Raw genomic sequence first — 21,556 nt, 5'->3', positions numbered from 1 at the left:
AGTTACCCTTGCACTGTCAAAGTGCCACGCAGATCATCCAGGTGCAGCCGTTTCCAAACTCCTTGTATCTCCCAACATACTTCAGATGATCAAATTCCATAACCCAATACTGAACTCCAAGACGAATGCTATAATCCTTAACACTCATCACAGCTTCCTCCTTAGTCTGGAAAGATTGGCCAATCTGAAATTCCTTAGAAGTATTGCCGTCATGTAATCCTTGGTAACCGAAGATGTGTGCATCATCCGGTTGTTGACTCGCTGCTTCCAGGTTCAGCATCGAGAAATGTGGGGGTTGTTGGTGGGACCCAGAACTGGATGGCCCCTGAAGTGCAGGTGGGGCCACTGGACTCTCCTCCTCGCTATCCCCTGATATGTGATCGGGCTCATCGTCTGAGTCATCTTCCCGCATCGCATCTTCAACATGATCCGGCTCACCACCACCAACAAGACCAGTAATCAAACCAGGTGACCTAGCTGCCGGTGCTAGAACAAGTGAAGGTGCAGCTAGAAGACAACTAGGTGCAACGACAGGCATCGAAGTAGAAGCACCCCACCGTCGTCGACTGAGGATTTGGCGCTGAAGTCCCAGAACTGTCCATACGGTCTTCCAACTTGGCAAACAACTCGTGTATTCTCACCTCTAAAAAACTCCGCCGACAATGAAACAAGACCCCCATGTCTTCATCCGACCCAATGACAAATGTTTCATACTGCACACCACTTGACACAACCGCCATCGAAATCTTGTAGAACACCTTCTTCACCAACTTGACCCCACACAACCCTGCCTTCTGCAATATGTTTCTCTTCAGATCTGACAAAGTATCAGTCGAACGGATAAAAATGCTCAGCGGTTCTTTATTAGTGAACTTAACACCATGCCTATTACTTTTTTTATTTTACCAGAGCAGTGGACTAGAACCATCAAGATATCCTCACTATCCATTTGTGAAAGTGTGAAAATGACTCTCCTCAAATGACCCACTTTCTATCTTGCTTGGTATTTATCGGCAAAACAGGCTAAAGCATAAACCGCGACACCCCTACCGCGGATTATGTGATGTTTTTCTTCCAACGCAATCCACGACACCCCTGTAGCGGATTACGTTCATTTGTAAGCCGCGATACCCCTGTCGCGATTTACATAGTTTATGGAAAAAAACAAAAAATGCATTTTGGTATCCACTTTGCAAAATGTGTATTATGGTAATATTGATGGCCAATTTATTTAATTAAGTGAATTGCCCTTTATTTTCGCACTACACAACATCTCAAACTTACTCAATAGAGCATCATTCTTTGAATAATATCACCAAACAAACAAACAATTAGTTTATCAAAGTCTGGGTGGTTTGTCTATAGAAAACACTAAACACCCACAAATGAAGAAGAGTCGCTTTACTTAGAAATGAATATATTAGATGAAAAGGTACAAAATAAAGATATTTATTGTATTTTTAAATTGAATTTACGAAAAAATACTTTAATTATTTTTGCTTTTTATACTCTTTATATTATTTTATAATACTTTATATATAATCGTATTTTAATATCGTTAAAATTATACTTCTTTCAATATGCTATTTATTGTTCCTTGGCTAATAACTTCAAAAAAATGTAATCAATTTTTTAACTAATTATTAACTATGATTTACTAACACGACAGAAAACACCTCTTTATGTAATTTTGAAGAGAAATATGATGAACAAATTCAAACATTTGTTACAAGAAAGAAAAGTCTATACTATAGACCAATTAAATGTACAATGAAAGCAAATTTTTTACTCACAACTGTTGTGAAAGAAATTAAAGATCAAATTTTGAATATTTTTAACATTATTTTAAATTTGCATCACTCAAAACATTGTAAGAAAAATATTAACAGGTAATTTCACTTTATACTATTTCAATTATTCTTATTAAAAATAATTTATTTGAAAATTTTTTTACACATTTTTGTTCTTTTTATTGTAGATGTCATTGAAAAACTGCATGCATAGTAAAAGATTACGGAAAAAGAAAATCATATAAATTCAAGACACATCTTCGGAAGAAGAACATACATGCAAAGATAGAACAAACAACTCAACAATTCATAAAGAACATGTCTTCACAAGAACCTACAACAGAAAGAAGAAAACAACTTTAACAATAACCAATAAAGAAAAAAGAAGACGAGCGCCAAATAAAAAGATTAAGTCTATCAACTAAAACAAATGCAAATATCAAACTACCAAATAAAAATATCACTTTGTATAATTCTAATATCCAAATCTTTTGTACTAGAAATTATTTTAAACGAAATACCTTTTAATTTTATCTTTAGTTTACACATATTTAATTTAATTCTACAAAACATAACAATTTTTAATATTTATTATATACTATCATTAATTTACCGATCGCGTGAGTCTCATTCGAATTAACATGAAAAGTGGACGTTGCTAAGTCGTTGTTAAGTTTGTGATAAGTTAGTAAGTGTTACCCACCAAAGTGGCTCGCACATCAACAATCTACCAGTTTTTCCAATTTTCAATATTATTTTGCTCCACATTTTAGGTTTGTGGATTATTTTACGAATTCATAGTTGAAGTTTTGAAAATTTAATGCTACATCCTAGTAACTTATTTCCCTTAAACTAAACATTCAAGAATTTAGCAAAATGCATTTCAGCAGCTGCACTTAAAAGTCCAATAATCAGTTTAAATAAAAAAATGCATTCAATTTGTTTTTTTTATTTTTTATTTTTATTTTTAATTTTTTATTTTAGAATGTTAAAAAAAAAGAAAACAAAAGGACAAACAAAACAGAATTTTAATGAAAAAACGAGTCTAGAAACAATTTTGATGCAATACCAATCATAATGCCCACTCTAAAACTTTATTCTACTTTAATCATCTTTGAATTTGTAACTTTTATTGAGTTCTTCTATCTTGATCCAAAAGTAATTGTTTATTTTATCATAATCCTCACTTTGAAAACCTTGACAAATAGAAACTTTAGTTATAGTTAATATTTTGTTTAAAAATAACTAGTGTAATTATAATTCATGTCATGGGGGGTTCGGCTATATTTTTACGTTGGTTGCCGAAGACCTAACACAACCCTCCTCCTTTATCCGGGCTTGGGACCGGCTATGTACCGCAAGTGTAACATAGGCGGAGTTTAGTGTAATTATAATTATTAATATAAATTTAAAATATTACGATACTCATATTATAAAATAAAACTAAGAATTTAAAAAACATTTTAAGAATAGAAGCTACTTAACATAAGGTAACTCACTCTCATTTAGCTAAAACTTGATAATAATCAAAAGATTTCCATAACAAATTTCCCAAAATCTCAAATTAACTTGGCAGAATATATGAACAAAATTGCTGTTCATTCTTAAAAAACCAATCCATGACAAATATAGGGCAAACAGAGTAACAAAACTAACACCCTAGGAATTTAGTAACTCAATCTTCTGCACCGACAGTGAAATTTAGGATGAAGCACCACTACGAAGGCCTTGAGATTTCTTACTTGTTGCCAACTGGGACTCCGGCTACAAGAACAACAATAAATGAACATTTGATGCAACATGAAAATGAAATCAAAATTTTTAAAACATGGTAAAATCAATACCTCTTTCTTAACAGGCTCTTCCTTCTCGGATAAGATCAACTCTATGTGGCAGGGAGATGACATGTAGGCTGACAACAAAAGTCATAACCAATATTAGGAAGAATGCAATGGCAACACTCGTTAGAATTAACCACTCCAATTTTCATATATTTATCTTTTGTAATCATATTAAACATCAATATGATAAAAGGAGATTAAAGCTCCGTGAGAAATAGATTAAGGAACCAAAAGATAAAATAGATTTACAAAACACGGGAATCACCCTAGTTAGAGTACTAAGATTATAACTTACGATTGATTCTTCCGTGAGCACGGTAGGTGCGGCGTCTTTGTTTTTGTGCTTGGTTGACTTGGATGTGGGAAATGTAAAGAGCATCCACATCCAAACCTTTCACCTGCACAAACGAAAACAATTTCAAACAGAAGCCAGCCATGGAAAATCAAACACGGCCAGGCAATGCAGCACACACACCTCAGCATTGCTCTCAGCATTCTTGAGCAAATCAAGGATGAATTTAGCTGATTTTACAGGCCAGCGTCCTTGTCCATTGGAATGTCTGTTCTTTGCCTGGGCAGTCCTCCCAACACCACCACAGAAGCGTCGGAATGGAATGGCCTGTTTGTGGGCCAAAACATCCTCCAAATACCTCTTTGCCTTAACAAGCGGCAACTTCCTGATAGCAAACGCAGTCTCCCTAGTGTTCTGTAAAAGAAAACTTCTTAATTCCCGCTCAATAATAGAGAATAATTGAATGAATAATATAAACCATCTTTTTTATTCACATAATATGGAATTTGCTATATCAAACTTTCATCAACAAAAGGGACAAGTAAATTAACCCATTATTGATAATGATAAAGCAATGTACAAAATGATTTACAAGGGACCAACAGATAGAAGCATCAATTGATAAATCAGATTTGTAACTAAACCAGAAATTATCAGCCACTAGGCTTTGCAAGTTGGAACTTTGGAGGAGATCAGCAGACCGAGGAAAAGCAAGCGTAGGAAGGGAAGAGGTTGAAGAGTTAATGAGGCAAGCAAGATAAAGATATATGCCCAGCACACAAACGCACACTGAAGGTCATTAATTAAACTATTCCACTTACTAAGGCATGCAAATGCAAGAGATACCCAGCTCACAATCCATAAACATCTACCATAAATCTCCACTTCCAAAAACTCATCTATTCACATACACATAAATAAAGGAGAAATTGATGAAATTCATGAAAGTGAGCTACAAGTATCATTTAGCCTAGCTCTAAAATTTAGGTATTTAATGTAAGAGCAGTAAATTATTACGAAGGAAAACAGAACATTGTACCTTGAAATGAACCCTCAAATCAGAGCCTCTAGCCTTGCAAGCTACAGTTGCAACCATTACAACAGGTTAAGCTTAAATCAACAATTTGAGCCAAAAAGATAAAAAAATATAAACAAATTCCAGTAACTGTTAACATCGTTTTGAATGCAAATTTTATGAAAACAAAAAAAACGCTCAATAAATTGCACATAAGCTAATAGGATCTGAAGACTCAATGAAACCAAAATTGTTCATACACTTGGTGGGATTTACGGGTTCTCTGGAGTACTTCACCTGAAAAAAAAGAGTGCGTGGTGAGAACAGATCGAAGAACGGAGAATATCGATTTTAAGCATGAGGAACGAACAAGAAACATTGATTACCATGGCGTCGACTGCAGCTTGTTCTTCTTCTTCGCGGAGGCTACACAGAAGGGTTCTCAAATTAGGGTTTTACTTTCATTATATATTGTATTGCATTTTTTTAGTCTTGGACCAAAACCCTACCCGATCCGTAACCCCGACCCGCCCGAACCCAAACCCCAAAAATAATTTTCTCTTTTTCGATGTGTCGCGCGACAGCTTCCCCCAAGACCCAATCCAAAAAGATGCGAAAGGGTATAGCAGCTATGGAAGCTGTCCGCGCGACTATGAGTGTTCAATCCAAAACCCAGCCGGATCCAGATGTATTTTGTTAGATTTTGATTTGTCATTTTTATTGGTATTATTTTTGTGTTGTGCTTCGAATTATCTGGTCCGACTCGAAGTTGTTTTTTATAATAAAAATATATATTTTTAAGTAAAATTAATAATATCATATTATATTTTTATACTTTAATTAATATTTTTATATTATATAATCACGGAAACTAATAGTTATTTAATTATGTTCCTAAAATTACACTCCAAGATTCACAGTAATCTCTCACGCAGTTTCTGTCCAAACCTGGCAATCAGAAAGTTGGGATGTACTCGAGAATTCATAGTAATTTCATGGCACTCCAACGGTTAGCTGATATGTCGAAGAAATTTTTTTCGCAATTTGTTCCTTTTAAAATCCTAATTTCTAAATTATGTTCACTATATGCAGAGCTTCCCCTTCTCTTCTCTTCTCTTAGACATCAGTATAGCAAAATTGTCCATCTATTCTATTCTGAACAGCTTTCACCACGGCTACTCTAGCCGCCGTGGCAGCCATGTTAGCAACTGTGGCAGCCATGTTAGCAACTATCCTACTTTGTTCGCCTCATCGTCGACGCACCTAAGGTTAATCATGCTGTCTACTATTTTTCTTGCAGCATGTAATTAGAATAGACAAACACTTTTTACTTTTAAGTGATATTTAACAATAAACACTACTAATGAGAAGAGAAAAAAAATGAAAAATGAGAGACCTTTGTCATACATAACTCAATGCTGGCATGGTGCTAAGGAGGAAAGTGATTGGTACTATGTACATTTAGAGCAAAGCAACAACAGCAAGTAAGATGTGGGAAATGTAAAGAGCATCCACATCCAAACCTTTAATGCAATGCAGCACACACACCTCAGCATTGCTCTCAACATTCTTGAGCAAATCAAGGGGTCCTTGTCCATTGGAATATCTGTTTTCGGCATGGGCAGTCCTCCCAACACCACCACAGAAGCGCCAGAATGGAATGGCCTGTTTGTGGGCCAAAACGTCATCCCAACCATTACAACAGGTTAAGCTTAAATCAACAATCTGAGCCAAAAAGATATAAAATATAAACAAATTCCAATGAATCAAAGTAACTGTGAACATCGTCTTGAAAGCAAATTTTACAAAAATGGAAAAAAAACGCTCAATAAATTGCATATAAACTAATAAGATCTGAAGACAAATGAAACCAAAATGGAGCATACAATTGGTGGGATTCCGGCCCTAACAACAACCTAGCCACCGTCCTCATGACCTGATGTCCATACTTATTATTCACAAGTAATCAAATCAGATTTAACCCATTAACGCACACACCCTCCATATCCAACCCAACCATACTAAAAAGCCCATATAATTTGGGCCTCTATTTAATAAATGGACATTCTAATCCAAAAAAAAAGAATACTTCAGATTTAGAAGAAAAATGTGTGTAATAATTTAAAGTGGTGACAAGTTCATTCAATAAAATCCATTTAATTTTCTTCATACATTACAAAATAGGTGATCCTATCATGAAAATTTTATAATTGTCTTTATATAAAGATGCATCTTTTTTACCATTAGATGACAAATTATAGGATTTGATTTGATATACTATAAAAGTGTTATCTTTTTTCAAAATATAGCCAAACAAATAAATCACATTTTTTAACATAAGACTCTTCATAAGAAGATGTTTTTAACATCTTCATTTGAGTAGGTGCCTACAAAATATCCAATCACAGTAATGTTATGTATGCTCTTTTTGAGTTATACCAACTTTGAAAAATGACAAAGAATAAGGATATAAACCATGTTACATGTATACTAAAATCAATTATCAATATAAAATACATATTTAAAATATAAATACACATTGAAAATAAATTAAACTACATATATTTATACACAAATACATTAGTAGTTAATTTTAATGGCTAATTTTAGTGTACAAATAACATTTTTTATATTTATATATATATAGAGAGCGCATACCTAACACAATTCTATTGTATACTTGGTTTTGTGAGAACCCATACTTTTAACAAAATCAAAAACCATATGTCATAATGTTTTATTTACTCTGGAAGTAATTTAATATCGTTATTGGTGGAACAAATCATAGGCAAGGATTAAGAAAAGGATTGTCAACAACACCAAAGTGCTCAATTAGATACACAAATATTGAGTCTATAATATAAATTACTCCCAATGCCAAAAGACATGAAACATTTATCCAAACAACCATAACTATCGCCAAAGTTGACAGGATATGGTTCTGAAAGCACAATATTAATGTTCATGAAATTATGCAAAAATAAATCTCTTCTTTTTAAGTTTAAATTTATTTGATGCGACAAGGTAAACATTTGAAACTAGCGGCAATCACAGACTCTTCAAGATTTGTTGTTCCCCTTTCCTGAGCTGATGTCTGCCGCAAAATCAGATGCATACATGTTAGACGTCACTACGTAAATTATCCTCCGAAATTTTTTTCCCTCCCTGTTTGTGTATCTATGGACTTTCTATATTTAGATGAAATTTTAAATCTCAATCACTTGTCAAAATGTTTGCCAAACACTAAGTTGTGTATTGTATACACCATATATCTCTGATATACAAACTAGAAACAAAGCAACAACCAATCTCACCAGGTATATCATAAAAAATAGAAAGAAACTTTTGAAGAAAACCGCATAATCCTTAAACTCCCACAGTTGAACGAGGATCAGTTATATCTCATGGTGTCACCACGCAAAATAACAAACAAAAAAATGTATCGTTTTGCTAGGAAAGCAACTTTTTTCAGCCAACGAAGTAGTAGACAAGCAAAGATTAAAGGGAGGAGAAAATAAATTTCAAGGGAAAGAAAAATGTTGGCAAAAAAAAGTTGCTTCCCAATCTTTTTCCAAAAACATAATGGTGGTAAAAAAAAAAAAAAAAAATCAAAGTATCATCAGATTTGATAATATGGTTCCCTTTCTTCTGTTTTCGGACTTTGATTTCTAATGTTTGTAACGCATAGATGTCTATAATGATCTATTAACTATTGATAGTTGGTTAATAAGTAACAACACTGATCTTAGACAACAAAATAACCATCAACTACAAAAATATTGCAACCACATAGCATATGCCAGCAACAAAATGGACACATTGGGTGTAGAATGCCCGCATTTTATTGCAATAACCAATAAGTTTAACTTTGATGCACTTATAGACCATCATTGAATCATATCCATGCTTTTGGAAGAGCATTGACACGTTGAATGTGGACAATAGTTATTTTTTCTACTATAACAAGTAGGGTGTGCATAAAACTTAAATACAATATGAAGATAATAACACATTCCATTAATTCAAGTCTCCAACACTAAGATGATGAGGAAATTGAGGAAGATCATACCTAGTGTCCACCACCATGGCCATGATCATCGTGGCCCTCCCAAGGGTGCCTCCAACCCTATAAAAAAAGGCACACAAAAATCAATAATTGGATTGATTAATTTGATAGAAATGGAAATAAAGAAAGCTTGAGAGAGGTTAGAATTGAAAAATTTACCAATACTACAGGACCATCTTGCTTTGCTCTGTAAAACACCCAAAACCTGAAGAACACAAAAAGCGAGACATGGTGAATATGGATCAGTAGCGAGTGCAGATCGAAACGGAGAAAAGGAACGAGCGAAACTAACCACATAACAGCGCAGAGACCCTTGCCGGCGACGGTGTGCCACCGCTTAGGTTGGTGTATGGTTATGCCTTTGTAGGTTGTGCCCTCGCCGTGGCCTCCCCCCATTTTCGACTTCGCTTTGCGAATTGGGAAAATTAGAATGATTCAGTACAGAACGGAATCTCACAAACGAGTAAATAACCACAGTCGTCCTTGAAATTCACGTAATTATCCGTAATCCTTAAAATTCACGTAATTATTCGTAATCCTTAAAATCTCGATTTTTTTAATGTAGTTCTCTAGATAGAGTTCTGAATATTTAAAGTGATTTCTGGACATATTTTTTATGATGAGTCATTATCGAAGTACTGATGTGGACTCGATTTGTCAGGCTGGAGAGACCAATAGCTAACTAAACTGGCTAATTTTCAATTTGTACCAAAATTAGTCCCTCTTATTATATGTAACCCTAAATTTTTAAATTCTGCTACACTTCATCTCTTTGTCTCGTTCATCTCTTCTTCTTCTTTTTTCATACACTTTCTTTCTGTTTATACACTTTTTACATTGGATGTTATGAAATGTTGTGCTTTCTTTGTAAGAAATCCAATTAAAAATTGATATAAAAACTTGTTTATTTTGTAGCGGATAATAGAGAGTGTTTCAGTGAGTGGAGAGGTTAGTGATGCTGGGAGAGCATACTCTTATGAAGTCTTGAAAAGATTAGACCAGTTATGATCTAATGTATGCTCTGCTCAAGAAGATTCATTTCATCATGGCATTCAAATTCTTGCATTAATTAAAAGAAATGAAGCTATAATTGGTGATTTTAATTAGCTTGTGACATATACTACAGTTGTGCAAGAACTTCAGCAAGTTTGTCCCTACTGTTCCAAGCTTATTTCACTAGTCCGATCTGGCTGACAAAACACAAGGCTCATATGATGTGTTGGTGTGTGGGGGCACTCTGGGTATCTTCATTACAACAGCCTTGTGTGCTAAAGGCCTTAGAGTAGCCATTGTAGAAAGGAATGTATTAAAAAGGGTTAAATATCAAGAAAAGAGCTTATGGAACTAGTGGAAGTTGGAGTCCTGGAAGAAGAAGATATTGATAGAACCACAGCCGCAAAATTCAATCCAATAATTTCTTAATTTGTACACTTCAATTGCCAATTTCTGTGTAGTAAAAATCATCACTTAAGACATACATTACATATCTAAACATGCTGAAAGATTGTATGACAACTTATTGTGCTTATTACCTAACATTGTCAAAAAATTCATTTCATGTTTAACCTCATCTTTTGTGATTAATTCTAAGTTATATAGATGTGGCTTTGAAAGGAAAGGTGACATCTGGGTTGAGGACATTCTTAATCTTGGTATTTCGTAAGTCCTCATCCCTTAGACTAATTTGGTATCCCTATACCAGTAATGAACTAGAATAAAGTCCTGAATTTCAATTATGAATGAATGATTTTAATTTATCAATGAGTGTATGAATAGGAAGAAAGTGTATGAAAGAAGAAGAAAAAGAGATGAACAAGACGAAGAGATGAAGTGTAGGAGAATTTGGGGATTTAGGGTTACATATAATAGGAGGGACCAATCTGGGTACAAACTGGAAATTAGCCAGCTCAGCTAGCTGTTGGCCCCTCCAGCGTGGTAAATCAAGTCTACGTTAGCGCTCCGGTGATGACTCATCACCAGAAATATGTCCAGGGACCACTTTGAGTATTCAGAGCTCTATCTGGAGGACTACATTGGGAAAATCGGGATCTTAAGGATTACATCGGATAATTGCATGAACTCAAGGACGATTATGGATATTTACTCCTCACAGACACAATGCTAAGCTTTTGCAAGTTTTCCGAAAAAAAAAGGTTGTTAAGTTCTATTTTTAATAGGTTAATATTTAAATTCGTCATACTGAAAATATTAACTGATATTTAAATTGGTCTTTAAAAAGTCACCAAAAAATTAGTCTTTAAAAATTGATAATCAAATTAATTATTGAAAGATATAATATTAAGTTAAATTAGTTTTTTCATCCGTTAGATAAATATGACATTAAGTGTTATATAACTAAAATTTTAAAAATTGAACTGATTATTAAATCAATTAAGTTACTGATTCACTAGTCTAATAATAAGATTAATTGTAGTTTAACTGAAAAAATTATTTTATAATAAAATAATAAATAAATTTATAATATCTTACAAATTTAAAGCATTACATAAAATATTATCAACTAAAATCTTATAATTTTATTAAAGTATAATTGCAAAAGTTAAATACCAAATAATATATAAATATAAAATGTCAATATAAAAGTTTGTCATCAATTATCAAAATTTGCAAAAATTTACTATAGATTTTTAGACAATTAATATAGTTATAGTTTCATTAAAAATAACTGGATTAAATTATACCGCACAAGTTAAAGATACAGAATATTGCCTTAACGTGGCTAAATTAAAAAGTAAAACCAAAAAATGATAATGTTACACAAAACCACACAATAGAGGCTGAAACAAAAAAAAATCCAACACTGAAAAGAAGTTCAGTGCATTTACATCTTTAGTATTTTTTTTCTTAATTTCATTTCATAAGCTAATAATTCTTGTTATTTTAAGCAATCAAGTCATGATTTAGTACATATTACTTTGAGTGTGTGATTTTTTTTTGTTATAGGAGATCTTAAAAAAAATTAAATAAAGAACAAAAAAGAAGAGGAACTGACAATAAAATCAAGCAAGGATAGGAAAAGCTAAACAGAAAAATTTCTGAGTTAAATAGAAGAGTTTCTGTTTACACAGAGAGCTCCCAAGCACCCATGTGCTTTACATAGGCTCCATGCGTCTTATATGGTGAACCATGCACTTTATATGGTAGTCCAGACGCTTTACATGAGATTCTAGAAGTCTCCGAATTCTCAAAATTGAACCATGCGCTTAAGGGGTGGAAAAAGGGCAAGTAGCCTGACAGGGGTTGCAGCCTAACTTGTGTTTGACCTTACCTAATCTGGTCTAGGCAGGTCCAGATTCTTTTAAAAATCTTAATACGTTAATAGGTTCAGTTTACTAATTAGTCTTATTGGTCTATCAGGCCTGCCTGAATCTGTTAAAATATAATTAAAAGTTAGTCTTATTAGCCTTATTAGTCTTATTTTTGTATATTTTAAATACGTTAAAAATTTAAAATTTTTTATAAATATTAAATATATGATATATTACATATAAATATTTTTATTAAAAAAATAATTTTTTTAAATAATATTTTTATTTTTGTAAAAAAATTATTAGACCTTTTAACAAATTTCAGGTCAAATCAGATTAAATAACAGGCCAAGCATGTTAAGAATAAAATCTAGCCTAACCTGGTCTGTGATTAAATCCAGACACTTTACATGTGATTTCAGAGGCTTTTAAGTCTCCAAAATTGAATCATGCGCTTTACATGGAGTCTTGGCGCTTTACATGCAGAGTCGTGCGCTTTACAAGAGCCTTGTGCGCTTTATATGTGCAAACAAAGGCCTCCAATTTCTCCTAGATGGGCTTGTGCCTTACATGCCTCACATGCGCTTTACATACGGTAGTAGATTACTCTCAGAAGCTTATAATCTCATGCCAAATCTCTCATTAATCTCTAATCCCTTGAAGCACTTGAATTGATGATTAAAATTTAAGTACAAGGTCCATGATTTAAAGTATTGATTGACAATAATAAAGAATAAAAAGTTATTGAAGGAACATTAATTAGTTAAATTTGATTTTTATTTTAATTTGATTTGGTTTGGATTCTAAATTAATTAAGTTTATAATTAGTATTTAAAGAATGGAAGAGATACTCACGTGGCTCGCTTCTTCAGTAGTTTTTATAATTTATAATTTTAGGTTTTCTTTTGAAACATGAGTCACTAATCTCTTCAGTTAAGATTAGGATTTCTGTTGATTCTAACGGACTAAGAGCTTGTTTGAGTGAGCTTTTAAGAAAAGATCTTTTTTCGAATTATCCTTTTTAAAAAGATCTTATGAAAAAGTAAAAGTAATTTTATGTTTAGGTATCTCATGTAAAAAGATTTTTTATCTATTAATTATGATTGGGTATAACGATATAAAAGCACTTTTTTGTTTATTTAGTATATGAAAAACATCTTTTTTTAAGGAAAAAATATCTTTTAAAAAAGATGTAAATTACAGCTTCTCAAAAAAATATTTTTTTTATATTTTTCCTTTTATTACTAGAAATTTTTTAAACATGTTAAAAAATAAAAAAAAATATTTTTTCATTAAAATTTTTTTTATTAAGATAATGACCTCCAAACAAACACTAATACTATACTGAGAGAAGAGGGTATGATTTATCGTTTTCTTCTATCTTATTTTGCTTGGTTTTTCTTTCATGAACCTAAAACCCTGTTGTTTTGAACAGGAGTGTTCATTATCTAATTCGATTCAATTCTGATGTATATTTTATCATATTTAAATTTTTTTCTGTTATTTTTTAATGATTTAGTTTGGTTCAAAGTTTTATTTTATAATTAAAATATATATATTTTACAGTAAAATTAATAATAAAATATTATATTTTTATATTTTAATTATATTTTTTATATTATATAATATTATTTTTTATTTTAAAATAATTTATTTTACTATAAATGTGATATAATATTTATTAAATTTATTTTTTTTAAATTATGAATTTATCACATAAAATTTATAGATTTATATATACTAATTTTATATTAGGTCGACTCAATTAAATCGGTATATTTCGGATTTTTTAGATTCACATTAAAATAAATTTGATTAAATATTTGGTACAAGTATTTTTCTTTTAAAATAATCCTAAATTTACTTCAACTACTGATTTTTTTTATGATATTTTTGTTCAATAAAATATGATTACTCATGCTTTGATATCAAAATCACTTTGAGAAGAAGTATTGAAAATTTATAAATTATTATTTAGATTCTTGATAAAGTTTTAAAATTTTGTTTAGAATCGGTTCTCATTGCCTATCCTAAATATGCTTTGTTCCATCTTGTGCAGTTGGTGTCATATTACTGTTGTTGATGCAGGGTTTGTTTCAAATGACCTTCAGGTGACATATCATTTTGTCTACCAGGCACCAGCAGTCCTTTATTAATCTCATGTTATCTTTTGCTAGTTACAGACTCTTAGCATTTTTCAAAGTATCCTATCAAATATTAACATCGGATAATTGAAGTTGCTGTTTTAACGTGATGCATAAAATAGCAGCAACAAAGTTTCCTAGTTTCCTAACTTGCAATTCAATATCTATGTAATGATATGTCATTTAGAGGATTTGGATTTCTATGTAATTTTCTTTGCATTAAATCTCAATGGCCATAGCAACTTTATTATCAATGCATGGACTAATAGCTATGGGAATGTAACATGTAGGTAGAGCAAACTGAGAAGATTGTTGCCCCTGAACTCTACATGGCTTTCGGTGTATCCGGAGCTATTCAACACTTAGCAGGAATGAGGGATTCTAAGGTTATTGTTGCCGTGAACAATGATGTTGAGGAAAATGCTACCATGCTGAAGGGAGTTTGTTTCAGCAGGTGAGGAATAGACGTGGAATGTTTTGGTATTGGACGCATGTATGAAGGTGTGGGTACGCGCCAAAATTATTGCAGGTTGATTGAAACTGTGACGCAATAGAAGCAGAATCTGTCAGTAGAAAGTAGAATGATTTAGTGGAGTTAATGTGGGTATAATTATTATCATTAAGATATTGGACTTTTTTTGTGTGTACATAGACCTATTTTTTGTTTTTGGTTTGCAAAATTATGAAGATGATGAGCATTTGTGGCTAGAGCGTTATTACTTGTTAGGATCATTTTTTAGATGAGTTAAAAAAATAAAGAGTAAAAGACAAATAGGTCCCTAATCTTTTAAAACGAGGACATTTTCATCCCTCAAGATTGGAAAATACATTTCGATCCCTCACGTTTTAAAACGGCTGACAATTATATCCCTCTGTCCATTCTGGGCCAAAAACGGCAAAGGAGCCAGCTGATATGGAGGGGTAGAGAATGACGTATCCGTTACACTTGCTGAAGTGGATTGGGACAAATTATTAGTGGATAAATTCATCCCTTAAGTCCAAAATGACGCCGTAAGCATGAGTGAGCCCTATTTCATCAAAATGCAAGGTGGAAGTCATGGTCGCTACTTGTGCAATCGTCCATGACGAGTGAGGGGGGTTCTTCATGCACAAGACCTGGACGGGGATCTTCATGTGCTGTTACAGGAGGATGTGATCGAGATGGAGTTGCGTCAAAGTGCTTCTGTGGCGTTTATGCCATTCTTTACAAGTCAAGAACAACATCTAATCTCAATAGGATGTTTCTCGGGTGTCCATTCTTCAAGGTCAGTGACTGTTTTGTTAGTAGTTGGATGAGACTGTAACGTGTCTAATTACGGTATTATCTGAAAATTTGCTCCAGGCTAAAAAACGGTATTGCCGATACTTTGTCTGACTTGATGAACACCTGAAAAAAATTAAGGCCATGGAGTCTCAAGCATTGGGTGCTATGGATGATGTTGGAGGGGTAGACGTTGAAGATTTACTGGTGCGAAGTCAGGAATTGGAAAAAAAATGGAAGAGTTGGAGAGGAAGTTGTTATGTATTGAGAAGGAAAAAAATGGGTTTGTGGCATATTACTTTGATTAGTGTAGTTGTTTTTGTTGTTGCTGTATGTTTCTTAAAGTGCTGAGGATGATTTGATGTACAATGTTGATGATGTAATGAAAATTGTCATTATTGAACAAGTAAAAAATACTGTGAATCACCTATTATATAAGGTAGTAATTCTACATAGATTATGACCAAAATAGAAACAATAATGTATCTGCCTTAATCCAAAACATAACAGCATATGTTTGCCACAAAATAACAAAACATCTAGTTGGCATGTAAACAAGTTTGCCAAACTACGATAAGTAGACAGTGTTGTTCAATTCATACTAAAGACTAGGACAAAAAATAAAAATTCATTCAATAGTGTTCAATTCTTCTTCTGATTGTTGGATCCAGGAGTTGGGATGAAATTAAAAATTCCTGTGGTCTCACTGTCAGCTACTTTCAAGGTCTCCTCTGATGGTGTCACACTGGTACTGATGCTTTGAGTCTTGGGTGTATTTGGGGGTGGACTTGGTGGTGGACTTGAAGGTGGATTTGCACTTGTTCGGAGCCTTCTGATTGTCTGCTTGGGTCTGAATTTAGAGACAGCAGCTGAGGTTTTGGATTGCCCCATTCTTGATAGCTGGGATGGAGGCCAGATTATTAGGCACTAAGAAATACACTAGAAATAACCATAAAAATATTGTCCACTCACACAAATGTTTCGTCGAATCTATTTTTTAGGGCCGCCAAAATTAAGGATTGATCTCCTCGAGAACCTGAAATTAGCACAGAAACAATTATTCACAAGTTAAATGTAAACTTACAATTTAGGATCTAATCCTAATTCTCAATCCTCTTTCTTCAACCTCATAATAAAACATTACTCTTATTAATTCACCCACTCACATAACAAAAGAACAGTCCATACAATAATCAATGCAAGCCACCAAGAACTGAATAAGTGGGTTGAATCATTGCAACAAGAACTAAATAAGTGGGTTGAATCATTGCAAAAAGCACCTTTGACCATCCAAGAGGAAAACAAGAACAGATCATGCCACTCAACTCTAAAGGATAAAGGAACAAACACAAGGTACAAACTCAGAATTTCTAAGAAACAACCAAGTTGAACATTCATAAATACTAAAACACGTAAGAATGGATCCATGTATTCATTTCAAATTTATATTTAAGAGTTCAAATTAACAATAGAACACAAAATCATTTTATCAAAACAAAATCAAGCAACTAAGAATCATAAAAGTTACATTACATAAGCAATAGAAGAAAGTATAAAAAAATCAAGAATAAAAAATCACACAATAATCAACATGAACAACCGAGAGAGAATAAGTAAATACAGCTTTCAACTAATGGTGCAATTTAGTAGCAAAGGACCAAAACACACGACAGAAGGAACCTACTTGTTATTGGGGCATTTCATCAAGCATGTTAAACGCAGTCATGTAAAGAAAAATACATTAACCAAACGCATCAATTTATCATTCCCGTAAATACTACGATAAGATCAAGAGAAACCATAACAAAAAAGAAGACACCTACGACAAGTTAAGAGGAAGAAAGAAGCGAACTAGAGAGAGAGAGAGAGAGAGAGAGAGAGAGAGAGAGAGAGAGAGAGAGAGAGAGAGAGAGAGAGAGAGAGAGAGAGAGAGAGAGAGAGAGATGGCGTAGCGACGAGAGAGACTATGGCGACTGAGGGGCTTAGCATGAGCCACACCTCGCAAAGTGTTTCCAGGTCTTGTGCATGAAGAACCCCCCTCACTCGTCATGGACGATCGCACAAGAAGCAACCATGGCTTCCACCTTACATTTTGATGAAATAGGGTTCACTCATGCTTACGGCGTCGTTTTGGACTTAAAGGACGAATTTGTCCACTAATAATTTGTCCCAATCCACTTCATCAAGTGTAACGGATACGTCATTTTCTACCCCTCTATGTCAGCTGGCTCCGTTGCCCTTTTTGGTCTAAAATGGAAGGAGGGTATAATTGTTAACCATTTTAAAACGTGAGGGATCGAAATGTATTTTCCAATTTTGAGAGACGAAAATGTCCTCGTTTTAAAAGGTCAGGGACCTATTTGTCTTTTACTCAAAAACAAAATTAAAATAAATAGAATTAAGATAATATTCTATTTGTGAGAATTTAGACAACTGTAAAATTAATTAATAAAGATTTTTATTTCTAAATTAAAAAAAAATCATCATCATCATCATCATCATCATCATCATCATCATCATCATCATCATCATCATCATCATCATCATCATCATCATCATCATCATCATCATCATCATCATCATCATCATCATGTGTATGATTTATAATTTTTGGTTTAGATTTGAAGGGTTAAGAATTTAGGATTTAGAACGATGGACTAGAATTTATGAGCAAGTTAAAAGGTTTACGGTATAGTATTATTTATTTAGTATTTTTTATTTATTATTAAGTGTTTAGGTTTTGTAGTTTAGGGTTTATAATTTAGGTTATGATAGAGGTATTTTGGTTTTGTGGTTAGAATTTATGATATATTACTGAAGGTTTAGGGTTGAGAAGTTGTGTGTTAGGGTTTAGGATTTGTAATTTAGGGTTTAGAGTTTATATTTAAGGGTTTAAGATTTAGGATTTAGTGACGTGTATTTAGTCTTTTAAAAAATTAGTTTATAAAATTTAAATTAATAAATATTAATTTAAAATAGACAAAAATTTAGTATAAATTAAATAATTTAAAAATAAATACTCTAAAAAAATTGATATTGTAATTTAAAAATACAATAAATTTATTGTTATTGTTTAGGTGAAAAAATATGACATAGACCTAAATAATAATAATAATAATAATAATAATAATAATAATAATAATAATAATAATAATAATAATGCCAACGAGCTATAATTTAAAAGGCATAATCTTTTCATACTCACTTAAGAGGTTATAAGTTTGAGTCTCCCTATCTTCGAAAATAATAATAATAATAATAATAATAATAATAATAATAATAATAATAATAATAATAATAATAATAATAATAATAATAATAATAATAATAATAATAATAATAATAATAATAATAACTTCTTTTTTTAGTTTAAAAATGAAAATCTTTATTAATTAATTTTACAGTTGTCTAAATTCTCACAAATAGAATATTATCTTAATTCTATTTATTTTGAATAATTGACCATTTGTACCCATGATAGTTCAGAACGCTGACAAATGTACCCATCGTAGAAGGAAACTGACTTTGTAACCATGAGAGATGGGCTCCGTGTGACAAAAATAGCCTGGCTTGGGTTGGCACCTGCTTCGGGTTTGTATAGTCCTACATGGCAATCCGAACCTCCCAAAGCCCAATCCACGTGAATCTAAACGTTGTATACGTAGGTAATAGTTGAAATGAAAACCCTAGCAAGCTCTCTTCCCCAATTCGAACCATAACCCCAAATCTGAAATTTTGTTGCAATTCGAACCATAACCCAGAGTGATCTCAGAACCCCAGCGATGTCATCACGCAGATTTAACTCAGATGGAAATTTTGGAACTCGCAGCAGTTCTTCAAGTTCAATGAAGATGAAGGAGAAAAAGCTCGATGGCAAATGTTTCTGTGGGAGAGATGTTGTGTTGATGGAGTCTGGAACGATTACGAACCCTAATAGATGGTTCATCAGATGTCCTCTATGGGCGGTAAGAGACAGCTGCTGTTGTTGTTGAGGTTAGACAATGATTTCTGAGTTTTAGTTGACAAATTTGGAATTTTTTTCACTTAGACAAGAGATTGCAGATACTTTGTTTGGGTGAATGAACTCGAACAAGGATGGGAGGGCATGGCAAGATGTTTAGCCAAGAGGAAGTTCGAGCATTGTTATGCAACACCTGATGATGGATTGACTCTGAATTCGGGGGGAATCTGCAAGCATCCTCAATTATGGCTAAGAAGATAGACAAATTTAGGGTTGAAATTAGGGGTGAAATTAGGGGAATTAGAGTGATGATTATTACTGTTGCACTGGGGGTAGCATTTTGTCTGTTTTGTGAGTTGTATTTGGTTATGAAATCATAAGACTTGTAAAAAGAGAGGTCTTTGTTCTGTCATAGTTAAAATTTTTGAATGATATTGGCATAATATGGATTGTTCTTAATCTATACTGGTTTACTTTTCATGTGATACATTGATATAGATACACAATGTTTGAACTTGTTGCTGCAATCTAAAATGATTCTGATAACATTAAGGATCAAACAGTAAGTTGGAAATTAGCAACCTGATAATTTTGCTTTTCAATATATGAGTAAGGAACAAATTGGATGACGAAAATGTTGTAACAATAACAATAGTGATATAAAAAAGAGGCAAAAGATGGCAAGTATATAATTGCCTTAACAAGTAAATTGTTCATTATATATATATATGGATGCTGGAGGCACCAAACATTCTGATATTAGACAAAAAAGGCAAGTACTGGCCACTGAATTTACACCCTCAAAAAAAGCCTTACTAAGTCAGAACTAAGCAATAGGATGAAAATGCATCAGAAAACACAAGAGTTATGTATCTCACAAGTGTAACCTAAAAACAACAAAAAGCCAGATTCCAAATTTTGCAGTATTAGTCTATGATATTGGGGTCGAGTTACTGCTCCCGCTTGATAAACCATTTTTTCCTCCGCTTGATCCCCGTAACCTGCCTCGACCTCTACCTTGACCTCTCCCTCTATCAGATGTGCCTGGACCTGTAGCTGTTGGAGTCACAACTCCAGGTGTGGGCATGAACTGCATAAACCGGGTGCTTGTTCCTACACTAGCACCTTGTAGTGGATGTGGTGTAGTTTGAGAGTTGTGTGTGGAGGGAGTTGTTGCTGGCTGGTTGGCAGCTGGTGTACTTGGCTGCTGTCTTTGTCCGGTCGGAGGCGGGCGTTTAACACTTCTCCTTTTAACTTGTTTTCTGGTTGTTGCATTGGTTGGCTGTGGCTGTGGCTGTGCAATTGGTGGGGGAGGCATTGGGTGAGGCTGCTGCAAACCATAGAACAAGTCGTGCATATTGTGCAATCTCAGAACCTTCAATCCGCTCTTTTGCTTTCTTCATAGATCTATAAATTTTTCTTTCATTGATTAGTACATCATACTCGGATCTGAAGTATTGGTCAGCCTCTCTAACTGTCAAGTTTGGCTGCACTCGAATCCTCTCCTCCAACTCATCTATGACCCACTTTCCATCTGTTGACTTACATCGATTGTCCCTACTACGAATGTCTTTACCTGAAAACTTGCTGGAAATGTTCTCTTGGCACAGTATATTTGCCAAGGACACTCCTCATCATAGCATATAGCCTTCGATCTTGTAGAATCACATCGAGCAAAGAATATGCTCCTTCCAATATTGATATTAAACTTTCTGACAGCCTTCCTGAAGTGGCTTAGAGTTTCAAACTCCATCCCAACCTCCAACCGAACCTGGTTAACTGGAGCATCAGGATTGCTCTGAGGAAAAACTGGAGTTTGTTCGATATCGTCATCACTTGCTATGCTATGCAATTCCTCTGATTCATAGCAATGATGACCAGGATTTTCATCAGAGAAATCATCATCATCAACGGGGA

At 33.3% G+C, this 21,556-nt stretch overlaps 2 protein-coding genes across 4 annotated transcripts; both read right to left on the bottom strand.

Moving 5' to 3' along the window:
- Positions 1-3,270: 3,270 nt before the first annotated feature.
- LOC112789932 (large ribosomal subunit protein uL22y) lies at positions 3,271-5,659 on the bottom strand. The gene is made up of 7 exons (XM_025832103.3): positions 5,325-5,659; positions 5,199-5,235; positions 4,963-5,003; positions 4,107-4,337; positions 3,927-4,029; positions 3,635-3,702; positions 3,271-3,554 (listed from the first exon to the last, which is right to left on the bottom strand). Exons 1-7 carry the CDS (start codon positions 5,325-5,327, stop codon positions 3,492-3,494), a joined length of 546 nt encoding a protein of 181 aa, XP_025687888.1. The 5' UTR covers positions 5,328-5,659; the 3' UTR covers positions 3,271-3,491.
- Positions 5,660-6,319: 660 nt separating this feature from the next.
- LOC112789933 (NADH dehydrogenase [ubiquinone] 1 beta subcomplex subunit 2-like) lies at positions 6,320-9,568 on the bottom strand. 3 transcript variants are annotated; one of them, XM_072232630.1, is made up of 4 exons: positions 9,297-9,568; positions 9,164-9,209; positions 9,008-9,064; positions 6,320-6,663 (listed from the first exon to the last, which is right to left on the bottom strand). In XM_072232630.1, the coding sequence occupies exons 1-3, from the start codon at positions 9,398-9,400 to the stop codon at positions 9,008-9,010; spliced, it is 207 nt and encodes a 68-aa protein (XP_072088731.1). In that variant the 5' UTR covers positions 9,401-9,568; the 3' UTR covers positions 6,320-6,663. The 3 variants fall into 3 exon arrangements, with proteins under 3 accessions (XP_072088731.1, XP_072088730.1, XP_025687889.1); XM_072232629.1 differs by having other exon boundaries at positions 6,320-6,603; XM_025832104.2 differs by lacking the exon at positions 6,320-6,663 and adding an exon at positions 7,746-8,032.
- Positions 9,569-21,556: the final 11,988 nt, after the last annotated feature.

This window comes from Arachis hypogaea, chromosome 3, assembly GCF_003086295.3.
Source record: "Arachis hypogaea cultivar Tifrunner chromosome 3, arahy.Tifrunner.gnm2.J5K5, whole genome shotgun sequence".
Lineage (NCBI taxonomy): Eukaryota > Viridiplantae > Streptophyta > Magnoliopsida > Fabales > Fabaceae > Arachis > Arachis hypogaea.
Note: the sequence above shows the minus strand (reverse complement) of the source record. Positions and strands in the feature narration are given on the sequence as shown.

Bases quoted from the DNA above. Each gene is read 5' to 3' on its own strand.
- LOC112789932 (XM_025832103.3), bottom strand. The intron at 5,004-5,198 runs GTATGAACAATT...TTGCAACTGTAG, and splicing joins ACCCGTAAATCCCACCAAGT to CTTGCAAGGCTAGAGGCTCT. The intron at 4,338-4,962 runs GTACAATGTTCT...TTTCTTTTACAG, and splicing joins ATTTGAGGGTTCATTTCAAG to AACACTAGGGAGACTGCGTT.
- LOC112789933 (XM_072232630.1), bottom strand. From the start codon at position 9,400: ATGGGGGGAGGCCACGGCGAGGGCACAACCTACAAAGGCATAACCATA. The intron at 9,210-9,296 runs GTTAGTTTCGCT...TGTGTTCTTCAG, and splicing joins GGTCTCTGCGCTGTTATGTG to GTTTTGGGTGTTTTACAGAG. The intron at 9,065-9,163 runs GTAAATTTTTCA...CTTTTTTTATAG, and splicing joins AAGATGGTCCTGTAGTATTG to GGTTGGAGGCACCCTTGGGA.